Source organism: Neocloeon triangulifer, unplaced genomic scaffold (assembly GCF_031216515.1).
Source record: "Neocloeon triangulifer isolate White Clay Creek 2 clone unplaced genomic scaffold, ASM3121651v1 ptg000012l, whole genome shotgun sequence".
Classification (NCBI taxonomy): Eukaryota; Metazoa; Arthropoda; class Insecta; order Ephemeroptera; family Baetidae; genus Neocloeon; species Neocloeon triangulifer.
Window position 1 is genome coordinate 10,953,592 of NW_026775554.1, and position 17,289 is coordinate 10,970,880.

General features: G+C 39.1%; 2 protein-coding genes across 4 annotated transcripts; both read left to right on the forward strand.

Annotated features, from left to right (window-relative positions):
* The first annotated feature begins 8,431 nt into the window (after positions 1 to 8,431).
* On the forward strand, positions 8,432 to 12,801 carry LOC132197656 (transcriptional repressor CTCFL-like). 3 transcript variants are annotated; one of them, XM_059621063.1, is made up of 14 exons: positions 8,432 to 8,531; positions 9,698 to 9,756; positions 9,827 to 9,916; positions 10,000 to 10,125; positions 10,179 to 10,333; positions 10,384 to 10,566; positions 10,618 to 10,900; positions 10,957 to 11,093; positions 11,158 to 11,463; positions 11,516 to 11,656; positions 11,720 to 11,941; positions 12,006 to 12,264; positions 12,328 to 12,443; positions 12,502 to 12,801. In XM_059621063.1, the coding sequence occupies exons 2-14, from the start codon at positions 9,726 to 9,728 to the stop codon at positions 12,586 to 12,588; spliced, it is 2,136 nt and encodes a 711-aa protein (XP_059477046.1). In that variant the 5' UTR covers positions 8,432 to 8,531; positions 9,698 to 9,725; the 3' UTR covers positions 12,589 to 12,801. The 3 variants fall into 3 exon arrangements, with proteins under 3 accessions (XP_059477046.1, XP_059477048.1, XP_059477047.1); XM_059621065.1 differs by lacking the exon at positions 8,432 to 8,531 and adding an exon at positions 8,572 to 8,655; XM_059621064.1 differs by lacking the exon at positions 8,432 to 8,531 and adding an exon at positions 8,765 to 8,950.
* Positions 12,802 to 13,077: 276 nt separating this feature from the next.
* LOC132197202 (uncharacterized) lies at positions 13,078 to 17,129 on the forward strand. Its single transcript, XM_059620327.1, has 4 exons — positions 13,078 to 13,566; positions 13,940 to 14,176; positions 14,271 to 14,418; positions 14,840 to 17,129. The coding sequence occupies exons 1-4, from the start codon at positions 13,150 to 13,152 to the stop codon at positions 15,364 to 15,366; spliced, it is 1,329 nt and encodes a 442-aa protein (XP_059476310.1). The 5' UTR covers positions 13,078 to 13,149; the 3' UTR covers positions 15,367 to 17,129.
* The last annotated feature ends 160 nt before the right edge of the window (positions 17,130 to 17,289 follow it).

Genomic DNA, 17,289 nt, shown 5'->3' on the forward strand with positions numbered 1-17,289 from the left:
TTCTTTGAAGACAAATTAACGCCGTTTCCTCGGGCCATAACAACGTACGGGTGGAATTGATGACAAAATTAATCGCGGCAGGAAATTAATCAGCCCTTAAGCAGCCCTTGTGGTGAAAGGGCGCCCAGCTGACACAAAAAGTAAGGGCGCGGCGAATAAAAGAGAGCCGAGTGACGGAATTAATTTTGTGAACAGTTGAACACTTTACGAGAGGGCTAATGCTCCTCGGTAATTGGATTATTATTTGCCGAGGAGGCAATTTTGAAAATTAACTCTGCGCCACTTTCATCAGCACAGCAGCTAGGCCAGCCGCACTTTTTATTTTTATTGCCCGCGCTGCAGTCGCACGCTGCTCTTCCCTGTTTTATTCCCACTTGCCGTCCCACACTAGTACGCGCACGCAGCACTCCTTGTGTTCCTTTTTGCATTTCAAACTTACGCAGACGACCTAATCGACAAAGGCCACCCTTTCCAACGGTCAACGTAGAACCATAACTATATACTTCAATTGATCCTGTTTAAAGCACCTACCAAAGTACACTTTCTATGTCCATAAACAAAGTTTGAAAGCTATTAAAACTGCGTAATCAAATCACTGCAGATTAACTTCTGTAGCTCTTGTTGTTTTTATATTTAATTTTGATTGTAAAAAATTTTATTTTATAATACATTAACATAAAAATAATTATTTGCATTTTAACGTTAATTCTTGTTTTATTTGTTTTTTTAAGTATTATTGCAATTTTATAAAAGCCTAATGAACGCATTATTAAATTTTGCACAAACAAGAAATGTATATAAACTCTTAAGTATTTATTCATTAGAAACAATTCAATAATTGACCTGCTTTTAAATTTTTATTTAACACTTTTATTATAAATGAAGCTTATTATCATTATCAGAAATTTACAGCTCATCACTTTTGCCAGGTGAGGTTGTGGAGCAATAATTTATCCAAGTTGGCAGCTGAGTTTGAGTTGCTTTTCCAATTAATCGTACTTCAGTTATTCAACGCCGTCAGTCAGCAAAGTCTAGGTCCGCACTTTGCCACCTCGTTATTAATTAATCACTCAATTAGCCAAGAAAGAGCGGATGGGCGAAAATGTATTTATGCATGTACACCGCCTCTGGTTCAACCTACGTACACCCATGTATAATTATGCATTCGAGGTCGGTCAGAGCAAACACTCTATCTAATTACGGCGCAACCGGCCAAATTAAAAACAAACTGCAGCTCTCAATTTTGCCCCCAGATGAGCTAGTACGTTTTGCACTACTTGCAAACTTTAATAGCAAAAACTCAGTTTCCTTCGCAATGAAAATTTCAGCGGGAAGGAAAAATTTGTGCGTTTTCGCTTATCTTGCTTGAAGGGCGCGAATAATAAAGTGAAAAGAGAAACGCGGCGGCGGCCCTGGTGGTCTTTTGGTAAGAGAGTTTATTTTCGTCATTTTTGTTGGGTGCGAGATGTCACTTGGCATGATCACTTTTATACATTTCTGTCTGCATGAATTCCGGCTCTCTCGCGCGCGAGTGTATGGCCCTGTTCCAAGCGTCGCAGAAAAAGTAGTCGGAGCGTTATTTTTTGTGTCCCTTTTTCTTGAAAAGAAGTATCGCCTTGCTGCTGAAGAATGTTTATCGTTCGTTTTGTGGGAGCGAAAATGTGTTAATCTCTTCTCAAGACGAAAACGATTAAAAGGACAACAATAGAGTAACTTTTTTAAATAAAACTTGAAATTTTTTCAGAGAGAAATTTATTATACTCTGGCGCAATTTATGAAAAGTAATCCATCCTGCTGGCGAGTGCTGAAGGAGGAAATCGATAGATAATTTTATTGGTGCTCCTTTTCAGCAAGGGGATATTATTTATTTATCTGTTGCGTCGGCTGAGAACGGCGAATAAGTAAAATAAGATTCCATTCAGCGACGGGAATGCCTGGAGGTTGCGTCTATTTTGTATTTTGCCACCGCCGCCACTAAACTGCTTCCTCTCGCTCCCTTTAAGTGCTTTCGAGTCAATTTGGAGTGTATGTGAGGGCAAAATTTCGCAATGCCGCAGGGACTCCATTGAAATATGCGCACACAACTAGTGCAAAATGGAGTCGACGAAAATGCTACAAAATTTAATGTGAATTTTAAGTAGTTATTTCCAAGTAAAAATATATTTTTTATTTACATAATTTTTCTTTTTCAAACATATTTTAAAGACCAATTTTTTTTCCATTGATATATTTTGCAAATAAATGTCCATTTTGACATCGTTAAAATATTTCATTTACTTTAAAAAAAAGTATAATTTTGTTTAAATTAAACACCAAAAGCTTTCCTGACTTTAAATTAAAAAATAAAAATAAATCCAATGTTTCAAGCCTACATCATTTTTTGTTCCTTCTAATAGTTTCTGCTAAAGTAATTAGAGAAACTATTACACTTCCGGACACTTGTAGCTTAACAAAAAACTTCACTGCAGCTTTCTTCTATTATACAGGAAAAAATCAGAATAAATTATGTATGCACGGATGAGCTGGAGAGGGTGCATTTGCATGATGGATGGTGCAGAATGAGAACAGAGGCGTCTGATGAAACCGTCCGCGTACAGCATTGGCCCATGTACCACCACGCAAAGTACATAATGCATGTATTTCTGTATGTAAAGCTTCGCGTCGGTGGCTAAACAAACGATCGTTTAATTGCCAATATGAGTGTGCCAAGCCTGTAATATTTCTGAGTGTGTGCGATGATTAATGGGTCGCGCGTTTTAAACGGGCGCGGAACAATGCGCGTGACAGGCCGTTGAATTTGCCAAAGTGTTTTATCTGACGAAGCACCAGCAGAGCGTTATACTGGCGCCTTACACTTTTTCCACTTGTTCACTGTCATTTTAGTAATTGATGACGACGTCACCGCAAATCTGAGCTTTTCTATTCCTTCTCGAATTTTAACTTTTTACTCGAATTATCCTAGTGAAATTTTATCAGTCTCTCTCATTTTTTCTTTTTGAATTACAAAACAATAAAGTAGGAATTTTCAAATTAAGCTTCATAAATTCCACTGCTAACAATAAAAATCTCTTATTGCTTCAGAATCATTTGCTTGAAGAGAGATAACGTCATTAAAGTTTAAAATAGACCCAAATATAAGTTATATTCTGCAATAACAGAAAACAGCATAATCTAAAAACGGTGGCATATTTTAAGAAATATGCGATTCCCAGTAGTCAATTTAATTTTAAGAAAAAATAAACATTGTATCAACTTGAAATTTTATTATTTTCAAAACAATAGTAAAAATGTAAATTTAATAAATGTAACATACATAATTATTTTAAATTTAAATGATTTTAATTCTATAATTTTATTAAAATTCAATGTAATAAATAAAATTTTTATGTTGTTAGCAGAGATTTGAACAAAGCTGAGGTAGAGCCCAATAGTTATTCGCTGCCAATTATTTTTTCAGAAAAATGTGTGCGTTTGACAGGCTAATTGAGTGGCAAGAGTGCTTGTCCACTCAATTTGCGCGATGCCAATCAAAGCCGCCCTCGTAATAACACGGGGCCGATGCGCGCGACCAGCACCAAACAGATTTGAAAAATCTCAAAATGGAACTTTGAAGCGCGGCATTTAGGCAACCGGCTCGACTCGCAAGCCGATACGGCTGCATAAATCTCACAAATCCAGCAATTTTCCGGCGCTGCGCAAGAAAAATCAGCTGCTGTGCAGAGCGACGCGATTTTTCTCTTTCGCAGTGAGAGAATAATAAATAATTCAGCTTTCCAGCTCAGCTCCAAGGCTATCCAAGGATAAAAATTGACCCAAAAAACGATAAACTGCGCATAAGTAATACCTTTAGTAGCAGTTTGTTTTAATTATTTCAATATCAGACAAAGCGAGAGAGAAAAAATTTCCAACGATTCAATAACGCTAATTTAATAAAAATGTGCTCGCAGCTCGTTTTATAGTTCTCAAGCTAGGCTCTTGGCGAGATTAAACTCTTGAGAGGCTGCTTTCGTGTCACGTCTTTTACGTCGCTCCGCGCCAGACACATACATAAAAACAATGGAACGCATTGCACTTCTCGGATGCATTAGAAGAACCCTCCAGAAGTGGATTTGCTCGCAACCTACATATTATACGCCGCCTCTGTTCCAATAGAAATCATCCATTTTCAGCGCCAAACGAATCACCAATGCTGTTTTTCTTATTCAAGAACGAAAAAAGGCAAAGAGGTCGGCCCCGACTCCTTTGAACTCAGAAGTGGCGATTGCGTGGATGATGTATTGTTATGATGTATTGTTGCGGGCAACAGTCGATGTTGCTTGGTAAGTGAATTTCGCTCCCAAGAGAGGCTGCAACTCCCGAGAGACTGCATCCGTCTTCATATTTCACCGCATCTCGAACATCTTCTCTCTCGCTGGAGCGGCGTCTGGAGAGCTCATTTTTCCGAGCGGCTAAAAATCTAATTTCCAGCCGCGCCAAAAGTAAAAAGTTCTCAACAGTGGAGTGCATTTATAAAAACTCTCTCGCAAAAGCCGAAAGCATTTTAAGAGAGATAAGAGAGTTTTCACTTGTGGTTGGCCCCGCCGGTCGCGACTTTTCTTATGCTGTTGATAATGGAATCAGGGCCAAAGTTCGCGCATTGGGTCCTCGATCAAAAAGTTTTTTCTTGTATTTATTCGTGGCCCTGTGTCTATTTTATTCCGTTGGCTGCGTGTGAAATAGGGAACGGGAGCATTTTCCATAAGTTAAAAGTTGGTGCCAAAGTTTGCAAGAGGACCGATACATTATTCCATTACTGGCCCTCAAGGGAAATAAATGTGTGGCTTGGCGTATGAAATTTCGTTGTTGGTGAATATACGATCAATCAAACTGGGCGCAAAACGTATGGACCTCAAATTTTGCATTGTAAAAAAATTAACTTCACTTATTGGATTTTATGAAATGTTAATTAACTTAAAATACTTATTTATTCAGCAGGTATTCAGAAAAAAGTAAAGGATAATATTTTATAACTTTTATGGCATATTTATTTTTTGCTAAAACTTCGTACAGTTTGCTTTTAATATAATATTCGTGTTAATAGGTACAATAATAACATACAAAATACAGGCATTATTACTGATTCAAGGATTTAAGTGGGATATTTGATATTTATTGCTGCATTCAACCACAAGTATCAGCTGCAAAAGATTAATATACCTTTAATTTGGTATTAACGGTGTAGCTCTCATCTTAATAGTATTATAAGATTGATAATGAGTACAAAGGTTATCCTTGTTTATGTATTGCTTATTGATTATTAAGCGCTTTAAACTAATTTTTGGTATCCTATTTCATGAGTAAAAAAAGTACAAATTTGGAGTGTAAACTTTTTTCAATGATTTTTTCGTTTGATGTTAAACTAGGAATAAATTTATTTAAGAAATAAACTATCCATTTATTCTTTAATTCCTAAATCAATAACTTTGTTTTTACAAGTTTTTACGATTTTTAAACTTGCTGAAAGCACTATATAGACTAATTCCATTTTATTTTATTATTTTTTTTTTTGCCAGCAGGCGTTTTTGATTAATTTTTCAAGCGCAACTACCCCTAACTTATTTATCTAGCAGATGAGTTATTAAATGAAGGCACCAAACGCAAACATACAGAGTGCACAGTGAGTGAGTTTGTGGTCTACATGTCGATTACACGGGGCTAAGCCAATTTGTGGCGGACAGGAAAACATCAAAGCGCCTCCGTTAGTTTGATGCAAGTGGCGCGTATATATTTGCATGGCGGCCAAAAATTATCAAGCCAGTGCAGCGCAGTCAAAGCAGCAGCGAGATGGGTCAGCAAACCTAAATAAGCCAACTTTGATGGGACATATATTGTGCCATTTAGTTAGTCGCAGACGCGCCATTTCGTGCCGATGAAACAGAACGCCGACCTGTGCGGCCTGTGCTTTAATTGAATACCTTACCGCACAGAAATGGTTATTAATCAACTTAGAGCTTCGCTGGCACTAATAATAATAAATAAAAACTATTGTAGTTGCAGATAAATCATAATAAATTATGTTTCTTTACTTTTATTTTAAAATGTTTATATTAAATATTATTAAAAAACAAATAATTTTCAAAGATATCTTTTTAAATTACATCAAATCCTTAAAAATATCGCTATTCAATTTAAAAAGCCAAGTTTTTTACAGAATTGAGTTATTTTGATGTCTCCGTATACCTGTCGAGGGTGGAATTTTTTGTGTCAGGCAACAAGATAAAGGCTTGGAATCTCCATCAATAAAATTAGAGTGAGTTTTCCCATATCTCTCTCGCTGCTCCAACAATTGAAAAAGTGACGCGCCGTGTGAGCGACAGTTTAGCGGTCGTTGTGTTTGCGAGTGAAAGGCGGCCGCGCGCGTGTCGTTTTACGCGATCTTGCTTTGTTGTCTGCCTCATCTGCGATTGAAATGCACCTGTCCAAACTGTCAATCAATCCAAAAAGCGATTTAAATACTCGTATCTAATGGCGTGCTTTGCCTATATAGAGCAATCCCAACGAAATTCCGGGGCTCAATTGAACAGTAATTAATAACACCAAAATCGAAGATGAAAAATAAGTTCATGATTAAAATGAGATATGAAGAGCGATTAGATTTTTTAGCATCTTACATCAATTTTCATTGTATTAAAACGAAAAAAGGGCACTTAATCAATTGTAAAGAAGAGATAGAAATTAAAGTGCTTGATTAGAAAATGAAAAATTTTAACTCAAATCGTATAAAATATTTAATATGTTTCGAGCAAGTAATCAAAAATCATTTTAATATATTACTTCCAAACTCATGGTGGTAGAAATTTATTTAAAAAACGTATATTATTTTTTTTAAAATCAATTTGCGTTTTTTAACATTTAATTAGTTAACAGTTTAACAGTTGAATTAAATTTTTGGTGCCAAACAATCAAAGAAAGAAAAACGCAATGTCTTGAGCAAGCAGTAGTTTATGATTTATTTTCTCTGTGCAATTTTCCCTTTACCGCACAAATGCAATTGGTGTTTTGTGCCTGCCGCAAGTACGACATATGTACAAGGAGTGCTGCTGCAAGTGCAAATATTTATTTATTCATGCACTGACGTGCGCTCTTTGCTCTTGGTGTAATTTATCATACGCTGTAGCGGCTCGCGCGTTGCACTGCACACAGCTCTCAGGCCGATAAATCGAATCAATTATTTCACCTGGGGGAAATCATGCGAGCGCGAAACAAAAATCATCCCTGGGACCCTGCGCGTGTGTGCGTTTTGGCAATCCACCTTCACCTGCGAGAGTAAAACTCACACACAAAAGCGAGGGCTTATCAATATTGGCCGAATTTATTAATAAAACAACACGCAACTGCGGCACGATGAATTGCCGGCCAGGGAAAAAAATTCAATTACCCTCCTCCTCTGTCTTCCTCCACAAAAGACTTGATCAGATCGTCTTTGCCTTATGGATTTCTGACTTTTGAAAATACACCTCGAAAAACTCATATTCCATTTTATTTGCAAATAATCTGATTTAATTATATTAAATTTATTATATGAAAACTTCAGTTTATTATTTTAAGAATCAAACCATTTCACTCAAGAGTTTTGAGACTTTGATGTAATATTGAGCCATTAAATTGACCAGCCTCGCTCAGGCGGCGACAAGCTGCTAAAATTGCTCTGCTGCAATCAAAGTAATAAAACGATTGGCTCAGCAAGGAAATTCATTATTTTATTAATGAAAGGAAATGGATAAAAAGGAAGTTTTAGTTAAATATTTAAAGTGTATCTTTATTATTTTTCACTGCAAATTTAAAATTTTACTATTAATTTACCTTAAATTTCTTTTGAACTATTATAACGAAAACTGGAATACAATTAACAACGCAAACACAAACATGACACAACTCTACACTAAAAACATACCCAAAAAAACTCTAAACTAACTAATGAACAAACATAAATTTTTATTAATTTAAATTATCAATTAAATTAATAACTTGATATTTTATGTTACAATTTTATTGAGGTTTGATTAAACAAAGAGGGATAATTATTTGAAACTGAAATAATCTGCATCCATCAAAATTTCAAATCAGTGTCTTTTCTGTGTACGCCTGATATTCAGAAGACGATATCCCGCTCGACAGTGCAGTAAATCAGGTTGCCTATAGAGATGACGACAAAACCCCCACTTCTCTTCTACCAACATATCCGGATTCGTAACATTTTGCTGATATTGAAATATTTATATTCTTAAAAAAAAAAACTATTACGGAACTTTTTTGTGTAAAATATTATTTTTGACTGCATGTTATAATTTTAAGGGCAATTTTTACCTAAAGCTTTCATTTTTCATCAATTATTTTATAAATTTTATCATGAATTGATTTTTGTTCTGTTGGTAAATGCGCAGACTTTGAAAATATGGCAGCGCGCAGGAGTAGCGGCTACCCGACGCGAGTGCGTCGCTTCGATCGCCATATTCAACGCCCTCAGCTTGTGGAATTTGGAGTTACAGTTGGTGAGTTTTTTCATAGATGCTTTTGGCCCGAATCTGATGCTTTTCGCCCAATTTTTATTCTCACGCAACACACCGGCTTCTAAATTGTACGCCAGACCCGGTTTTGTTCATCGGGGGACGTTGGGTAAGGGCCCGGGGGCTGCCAAAATAGAGGCGGCGCTGGGGTCTGCCTTTAGAGGGCGTCCATCTTGCCGACAGCGCCAGCCGTGCCGATTTACAGAATTCACCCAAATAATGCCCCCTGTGCCCGAATCGCAAACCACTCAATTCTCTATTTCATGCCGACAGATCGCGTGCCGCCCCCGGGGGCCGGTCGCGGCCCAAAAGTCCGCCGATCTCACTTTGGGGTCCCCAACGGCCTTTGGCTACCGATTTACACGGGATAGAATGCGAGGCAGGTCATCTAGACCCTGGCTCAGGTTTAACCGCCTCCAACTCCTTCTTGCCCCCAAACTGCCGCCCCCGTGCTCTTGGGGTCTTTTCGACAGAGTCCCCAATAAAAATATTCGACCCAAATTTATCTATAGTTTCGCCAAGATGGCGGATCGGCCGATGATCGGGGGCAGTGAGGGGGCCGTCCCGCCTCCGAATCTGCCCCCGGGTCTTTCGATTGATTAAAAATTAATTGAAATAAATTCCGGGCCAAAAATTTGACTCTGGTTAAAAATAAATTTTATTTTGCCTTTCCAAGATTTTGGCGGGAGGGAGGGGGCTTAGAATGCTATTTTAAATTTCAACGACTGCAAGCTTTATTGGGTCAATATTGGTGCTACACTCGCTTTTGTTTATGATTGGATTGATTTACTTATTAATTCGTTAAACTTACTATAGCAATTGGCCTGAAATTTACCCGGCTACTATTGAGTGTAAATTTGATTTTAAATACTTTCCGACCATAAATAATATATATGTACACTGCTGTAATATTCATAACTGATAATGAGTTTCCGGTGTATTTATTTTACTTGTAAATTGCAGCAATATAAAGTGAGGTTATTCATAATGATCAAAATGTATAAATTTTTAATATAAAACCATTTTATAAATATTCTTAAAGGGCGTTTTGCAGTAATCATAAAAAATGAGTTCCAATAAAGTCGTTTAATTAAAGAAAACATTAATTGATTAGGATTAGTTGAAAAAAATCCCTTTCTTTTTTATTTCAGATCAGAAATTCTTTAGGGCCATTGAGCCATGAGTGCCGAGGTGGTAAAGAAAAAAGAAGGTAATTGTTATACAATAAATTGAAATACTTAAATAGATATAATATTATCAATTAAATTTAAAATTTCTAGCTGAGGCTAATGTGAAGCTGGAAGGCCAAGATGGGGAGACCATCACTGACATCCAAAATTATTTGGAAACCTTTAACAAGGAAATACAAGGTATAACTAAGAAGCATTATTACTTTAAATGAGTTATTGAATTAAGGGGCCAATGAGATTAAATTGAAAAATTAATTTTTTAGATGGCACTCAAGTCAATGCTCAGGCTGCGACAGAGGGAGGCTTTTTCATTGACCAGTCAGGAAATAGCCACTACTTTTACACATCAGCCAATGGGGAACAACAGCAAGTTATGACTGTCGTTGCTGGTAAGGAAATGTTTGTAAATTATTAAATTGCTGGACTTATAAATTTTCTCCAGCTGACGGAGAGGATGGTCAAGGTGAGAGCATTGCCATATCCATTCCCGCCTCAATTGAGGAGGGAGGGGAAGCTAATTCTGGAGAGGCCACATACATCACAATGCCAAGGGCTGATGGCCAGGATGGCACCATTGCCATGGAGACTACAGAAGATGTAAATATTTTAAAAATAAATGTGAACATCATTTGAAAAACTGTTTTCAGGTCATATTGAATGCTGGTGACGGATACCAAACAGTCACAATTGTACCAAGTGAAACAGGATCTGGGGAGGTCAGTTATGTGCTTATTGTGCAACAACCGGAGGATGGAAAGGACAAGGACAGCGAAGATGCTGATTTAAGTAACGTCTATGATTTTGATGAGGGTGAAGAAGGAGCCCCTGCTGTAAGTTGAAATTTGATAAATTCTTCATTGGATATCAATTGAAATTGACAGGAATCGGGAGAGGATGAGGACAAGACCAAGATCATCAAAATCGTGCCAAAGAAGAGTCAAACAGTGACCCAAGCACACATGTGCAACTACTGTAATTACACCAGTCCGAAGCGCTATCTGCTTTCGAGACACATGAAGTCTCACTCTGAGGAGCGGCCTCACAAGTGCAGTGTCTGCGAAAGAGGTTTCAAGACTCTGGCCTCATTGCAGAATCATGTGAACACTCACACCGGCACCAAACCACACCGGTGCAAGTTTTGTGACAGTGCCTTCACCACCTCAGGTCTGTTCCAAAAGAACGTTAAAATTTTCAGACAGTTATTAGAATTTTGACTTCAGGTGAATTGGTTAGACACGTCAGGTACAAGCACACACATGAGAAGCCTCACCACTGCACTGAGTGCGACTACTCCAGTGTGGAGCTTAGCAAGCTGAAGCGTCACATGAGGTGCCACACTGGAGAGCGACCGTATCAGGTAATTAAATTAAACATTCAAAATTTCAATTTTTGCCAATTTTTATGTCTTACTGTTATTTCAGTGTCCACACTGTACATACGCCAGTCCAGACACCTTCAAGCTGAAACGCCACTTGCGAATCCACACTGGAGAAAAGCCATACGAGTGTGACGTGTGCCACGCCCGCTTCACCCAGAGCAACAGCCTTAAGGCACACAGACTCATTCACACGGCTGGAGACAAGCCCGTGTTTCAGTGCGAGTTGTGTCCAACCACTTGCGGTCGCAAAACCGACCTCAGGATTCACGTCCAAAAGCTGCACACTTCTGACAAGCCTCTGAAGTGCAAGCGCTGCGGAAAGTCTTACCCTGATAGATACACCTTCAAGGTGAGCATGCAGTTTGAAAATTTAATGAAGTTATTAATTTATCAAATATTAGGTTCACAACAAAACCCATGAAGGGGAGAAGTGCTTTAAGTGCGACTTGTGTCCGTACGCCTCTATTTCTCAAAGACATCTGGAGTCTCACATGCTTATACACACTGACCAAAAGCCCTACCAGTGTGACCAATGCGATCAGGTATGACATTCGACCTGGAATTCTTTTTCTCATTACTAATGGACCTTCATTTTTGGCCCTTAGGCCTTCCGCCAGAAGCAGTTGCTAAAACGCCACCAGAATTTGTACCACAACCCCAACTATGTACCGCCAACTCCCAAAGAGAAGACCCACGAGTGTCCGGAGTGTGGCCGTGCATTCAGGCACAAAGGGAACCTTATCAGACATATGGCCGTCCACGACCCTGAGTCCTCCGCACAGGAGAAGGCACTCGCTCTCAAGTTGGGTAGACAAAAGAAAATCCAGGTGAGATCAAAATCTTAAGTGATTAACTGTATTATTATTTTTATTTTGAATGTGCCTTTTACAGATTATCGATGGACAGCAAGTCGAGGTCATGCCCACTGAAAGTGATGAGGAAGAGGAGGACGAAGATGAGGAGGATGAGGATGGAGATGTCATGGCTGTCGAGGGACAGGACGGCCAGCAATATGTTGTACTTGAAGTCATCCAGTTGCAAGATGGAAGCGACGCAATGGCAGTAGTCGATGAAAACATTGTTGTCTCTGGACCAGAGGCCACAGAAACTCTCACAACTTCAATTGAAGGCACCTCTGATGGCTCTGCAGGTACAAACTATTTTCAAATTTTGAAGTCTCAAACTTTGTTAATGTCATAATATCTTTTCTCAGGAGAGCCGAGAATTATTCAGACACTGAAAACAAGAAAGTTGACGAAGAGGGATGCCCAAGCCATCAAGAAAAAGCTAGAAACCCAGAAAGACATGGAAAACTGCTTTGGATTTGATGTAAGTTTTTTGTCCAATTTAAAATTGAAGCAAATTTTATTTTCTGAAATAATATTAGGACGATGACGAGGATGAAGAAGAAGAGTCAACAGGCGATTTGGAGTCCAAAGAGTCTTTGAAACTTTTAGAAACCATCAATGAGTAAAATCACAGAGACATTTTATTGTGTATATCTTTGGATTATTGCCTAGTGTTAGTTGTAAGCGATCTCTTTTGTAAAAAGTCTTCACAAGGATGATTTGGTGTGATCACACATGATATGAGTTTTTGTCTTATTCTGCATTATTGCTTTTAAACCACAAATCAATCACCTGTAAATGTACACTTCAGATGTCTGAATAAATTTTATTCAACCAAAGTAGATTGGAATTTCATTTGAAAGTTGAATTTCTACTTCTCAAAATTTATTATTATTAGCCTGCTCTGATCAAAATCGGCGGTATGAATTATTTATCAAATCAATCTTACCACAAATCGTGTCAATCTTAATATTAAATAATTTAAAGAGTAAAATCTGCGAGGGAGTGCGCGAGCGCAGCGCACCAGGTTTTCCCGTGTAATTGACAGGGATACGCGCGACGGCGGCAGCCAGAGCACACGGCGCGGTCCTCATATCAGTCGGATCGATCGCGTCGGCGCTTCTCTCTGGTCGCTCGGCCGACCCATCTATCTCTATCTGCTCCAGAGCAGGAGGGCGGCAGACGAGATGTCATCACAGGAGGAAGAGGAGGCGCCCGGCGGCACCGGAGATACCGATTCGGAAGAGTCCGAAGGCCTGGAACCGCCGCCACGGCCGCCGCCCTTCAGCATCAGCAAGAGCTGGCTACAGGAGGTGTTGGGTGCCGCTCTCGCGCCGGGCCGGCCCTTTGAGGTGGTGCACTTTGCGGCCAAGTCCGGCAGCGAGCCGCTCGAGGGGCCGCCACCGCCCCCGGGAGTCGTCGGAGACTCTGCCTTGAGTGAAGTGCTCTCGCTGCACGTGCAGTACACCGCCGCGGGGCCACGGGGTCAAACGAGCTCCGGAGCGGTGCACCTGGTGCTCAAATTGCCCCCCAGAGATCCTGTCAGCAGATTCTTCGTCTCCGAAGCACAGTTTGACCTGAGGGAGATCAATTTTTATACCCAGGTAAAAATGTGCTCAACAATTTTATATCTTTCTCATTGAACATATAATAATGGTAATAATGTATTTCAAATTAAAATCATATTTTTATATTTTTTATGCACATATTTAGTTAAAAATATTTTAAATCCATTAAATATAATTTTTTTCTAAAATTAATATTCTAATTTAATATTTATAATATATAGTTTGGTTTATTGAATACTAATTAATGTTTAATAAAATAAATTTCAAATAAATATTTGTATATTTATTTTCATTTTCATAAATTTGTTATGTTTTCCGATGTTTTCTTCATTTTTGAGATTTTTTCATATAGAAAAATATTTTTTGGATTTTTTTATTCACTTAATAATAACAATATTTAAATCGACAGGTTGTGCCCGACTTGTTAGCCGCCGGCGGTGACACCCTTGAGTCGAACTGGTTGCCTATTCCACATTGCCTGCATGCCACCTACCGCACTTCACCGCACCACTCGGTGCTCGTGCTGGAGAACCTAAAAGCCGAGGGCTACCGGAGCGCCGATTTCGCCGAGGGACTCACTCTGGATCAAGCTAAAGCCGCTCTGGAGGCACTGGCGCGGATGCACTCGCTCTCGCTCGTCCTAAAGGTATATTATTAATCCAGCATCGATCGGTCTGCAACAAGCAACACCGAAAATAAATATTCTATAACCGTGAAAATTGATTGATATTGATGTATAGGTGCGTGAGGGCTCGGATTTGCAGCAGCGCTACCCTTTCTTGTTCAAAACTGCGGCCGCCACCGACTCTTATCAGCAACTCGTGGAAAGAGGGTTGCCGCAGCTGGCTCGCTTTTTGCAACGACAGGCGGATGAGCATCCGGAACAAGGTTATGATAATAATAAAATTAAAACATTAATCAGTTTTCTTTAAAACTCTTTATGGGTATTTTAAAAGTTGATTAATTTAAAATTGTTTTTACAAGTTTTCAGTTATTTTGAATACACTATCAGTTTCAGCTTTATTTTATGATTTTCATGGCTAAAAAGGAGAATTAAAAAAAAAATTGCACAAATTTTTTTAATATAATTAACATGCTTTTATGCTAAATATTAGATCCTATTTCTCCTTGATCTCCCCATTTTTCCTGTATTTTTTTCCTATTTCTTTTACTAAATTCTATTAAACTGATATAGCTAATTTTACTTTTGAACCCGTTTTTTATTACTAATTTCTTTTACAGTTTCTGAATTTTCCTTGCAGTGTTAACAAAATTAAAATGATTAAAACCTGTGATTTGATATTCCCAGAGGACTTCACGCACATCTTGGAGGCGCTGTCGGCCCTGCGTCCCAGGACACGCAGCGTGATCGCGTCGCTTCTGGCGCCGCGCGAGCCGCTGGCGCTGATCACGCACACAGACTTCTGGTGCAGCAACCTGCTGTTCCGCGACTCGGACGACGGTCGACTGCAGTGCGCGGTGCTCGACTGGCAGATGGTGGCCTATTCGCACCCGGCCAACGACCTGGCGCTGCTGCTGGTCAGCTCGCTGGACGCGGTGCCGCGGCGTCAGCACGCGCTCGAGCTGCTCGACTGGTACCTGGCCAGTCTGGAGCGTCTTTGCGCGCCCCTTGGCGTCTCCATCGACGCCCTCGGCTACACCAACCAGATGCTGCACGCCGATTTCAAGCGCTCGCAGCTGCTTGCGCTGCTGCTCTGCGTCGGCTCGGTCGACGTCGCCCTTGGAGATGAACGCACCGAACGCCGCCTGCTGCACGTCCTGCGCGATCTTTATGAGGAGGGCGTGCTCACGGATGTCGTCGGCCAGGACGAGTGAGACACACACTTGAGTACAGGGTTTTGATACATTTTTTGCGGGAGGCTTGAGGAGAGAGAGCAGGGAAAAGGTCTCAATCAGGGTCTGCCACGGGCTTTCAATCTAGGCAGCTATTGATGGTAAAATTTTTGACCCAATCTTTTTGCATGGCGGAGTCAATATTATTATAATTGTTACACACTTTTTTTTTTATCCCTGCATTCCAGAAATCAAAGTTTGTAGTATTAAATAATAGAAAAAAATATTTAAGCTAATTATTAAAAAGAATTATTTTAATTTTAAGTTGGCAAAAAAGCTTTGATAAGGGTGGTTAATTCCATTCAATGATTTTTTTGCAGTAATTTCCTTGACGCGTTTAATTTATAAGTAAAAATACGCTCAATATAATATTTGTCATTTGGTTTGTAAGCGCTTGGAATTCATTATTTACCTCATTGTGATATAGAAAATTGTGGTCCGAGACCAAGTATAAAGAAATATTTATATCTTGTTTTCTTTTAGAAGTATAATTTTATTCAATTGTTTATAAAATTTTAATATTTATTTGCCAGAAAATTTATTATTTAAATTACACCAAAAGGGTCGAATTTTTTCGAGGTCCCCACTTGTGATGTGCGTATCTCAGCCACATAGCCGATTGAATGCAGACACAAATTATAATTGTTAATATTAAGAAAAGCGCTAAAATTTTCGCTGATGTTGATATTTATTGTTTTTCCTCTTTGCGACTTGTAGAAATACGCTTAACGCACACAGCCCTTATTGCTTCAATTTGAAAGGGTAGGTTGACAATCTATTCCTTGTAACAATAAGAGAAAGATTCTAGACAAGATACTGTGTTAAAATTGAAAGTATAATCAGTGTGTCTGAAGAAACGAAATTCAATTTCCCAACGAGCCTGCTGCTTCTTCAGGCACTCATTTGCTGTTCAGAGGGTTTAGTGAAAAAAATATAGGTGGATGTTGCTGAATTATTTAATAAGGCTTGAAACAAAATTACTGTAAATATCGTCTCTTTTCGGAAACTGTTTCCTCTTTGCCCTATTATACGAAAGTGGTCTTCCCTCACTTGTTATGTGTTAAATTTAAGCATTTCTTGTGTCTCTTCTTCGAGTCCAATAAGTAAAAAGAAATATCAATTTAGATGTTTATCACGGGAAAAATTGTAAAATATTATATTGAATTGCGTGCACGTCAACACTTTTCTAATATTTGGTTGCGCCAGAAATGTGATAGGGAGTCCGAGCTCATTTGTGGAGAGTCCGCAGGGAGGCATTTGAGATTGCAATTGATGAACACTGTGCCAATTCCTATTTTGTATAGCCCCGGATGGAATTGATAAATAGAGTTGAAACGCAACCAGAGGGAGAAATAAAATTTAGAAAGCGGATAAAAAGAAATAATTTTTCTTGCAGACTCGATTAAGGTGGAAATCAACCTTTTTGATAATTGGGAATTTTAGAATAAAATTCCTGGTCGGTTTCAAAAAGTGAGAAAATCGTTCTTTCTTTGATTTAAAATACCACCCCTGGCATTTCTTTTCATGAAAGCCAAGTGCTGCGATGTGGAATTGTGGATGCGGTGGCGAGTGCTGTGAGCGGAACGTTTACCCGCAAGGAGATAGAGGCGCACCCAAGATCAATACACTCGGCGAACGTACACATATACTCTTGTGGCGAATATTTCTCAATGTCAGACTCTCGACGGGAGCATGCGGTGTGTTGAATAAGGGCGGGTATTTGCAAGCACACGGTTTAAAAGAGGCCAGCGGGAAAGGGTTGTTTGATGCAGTTGCTGCGGGAAAACACTGAAACGGTGTGTCTAGTTGTACGCAAAAGCGTTTAATACAAAATCCTTTTTTGCGGGACAGCAACGTGCGAGCCTTAAATCAAGCAATAAAAATATCATGAAGCCACAATAATAT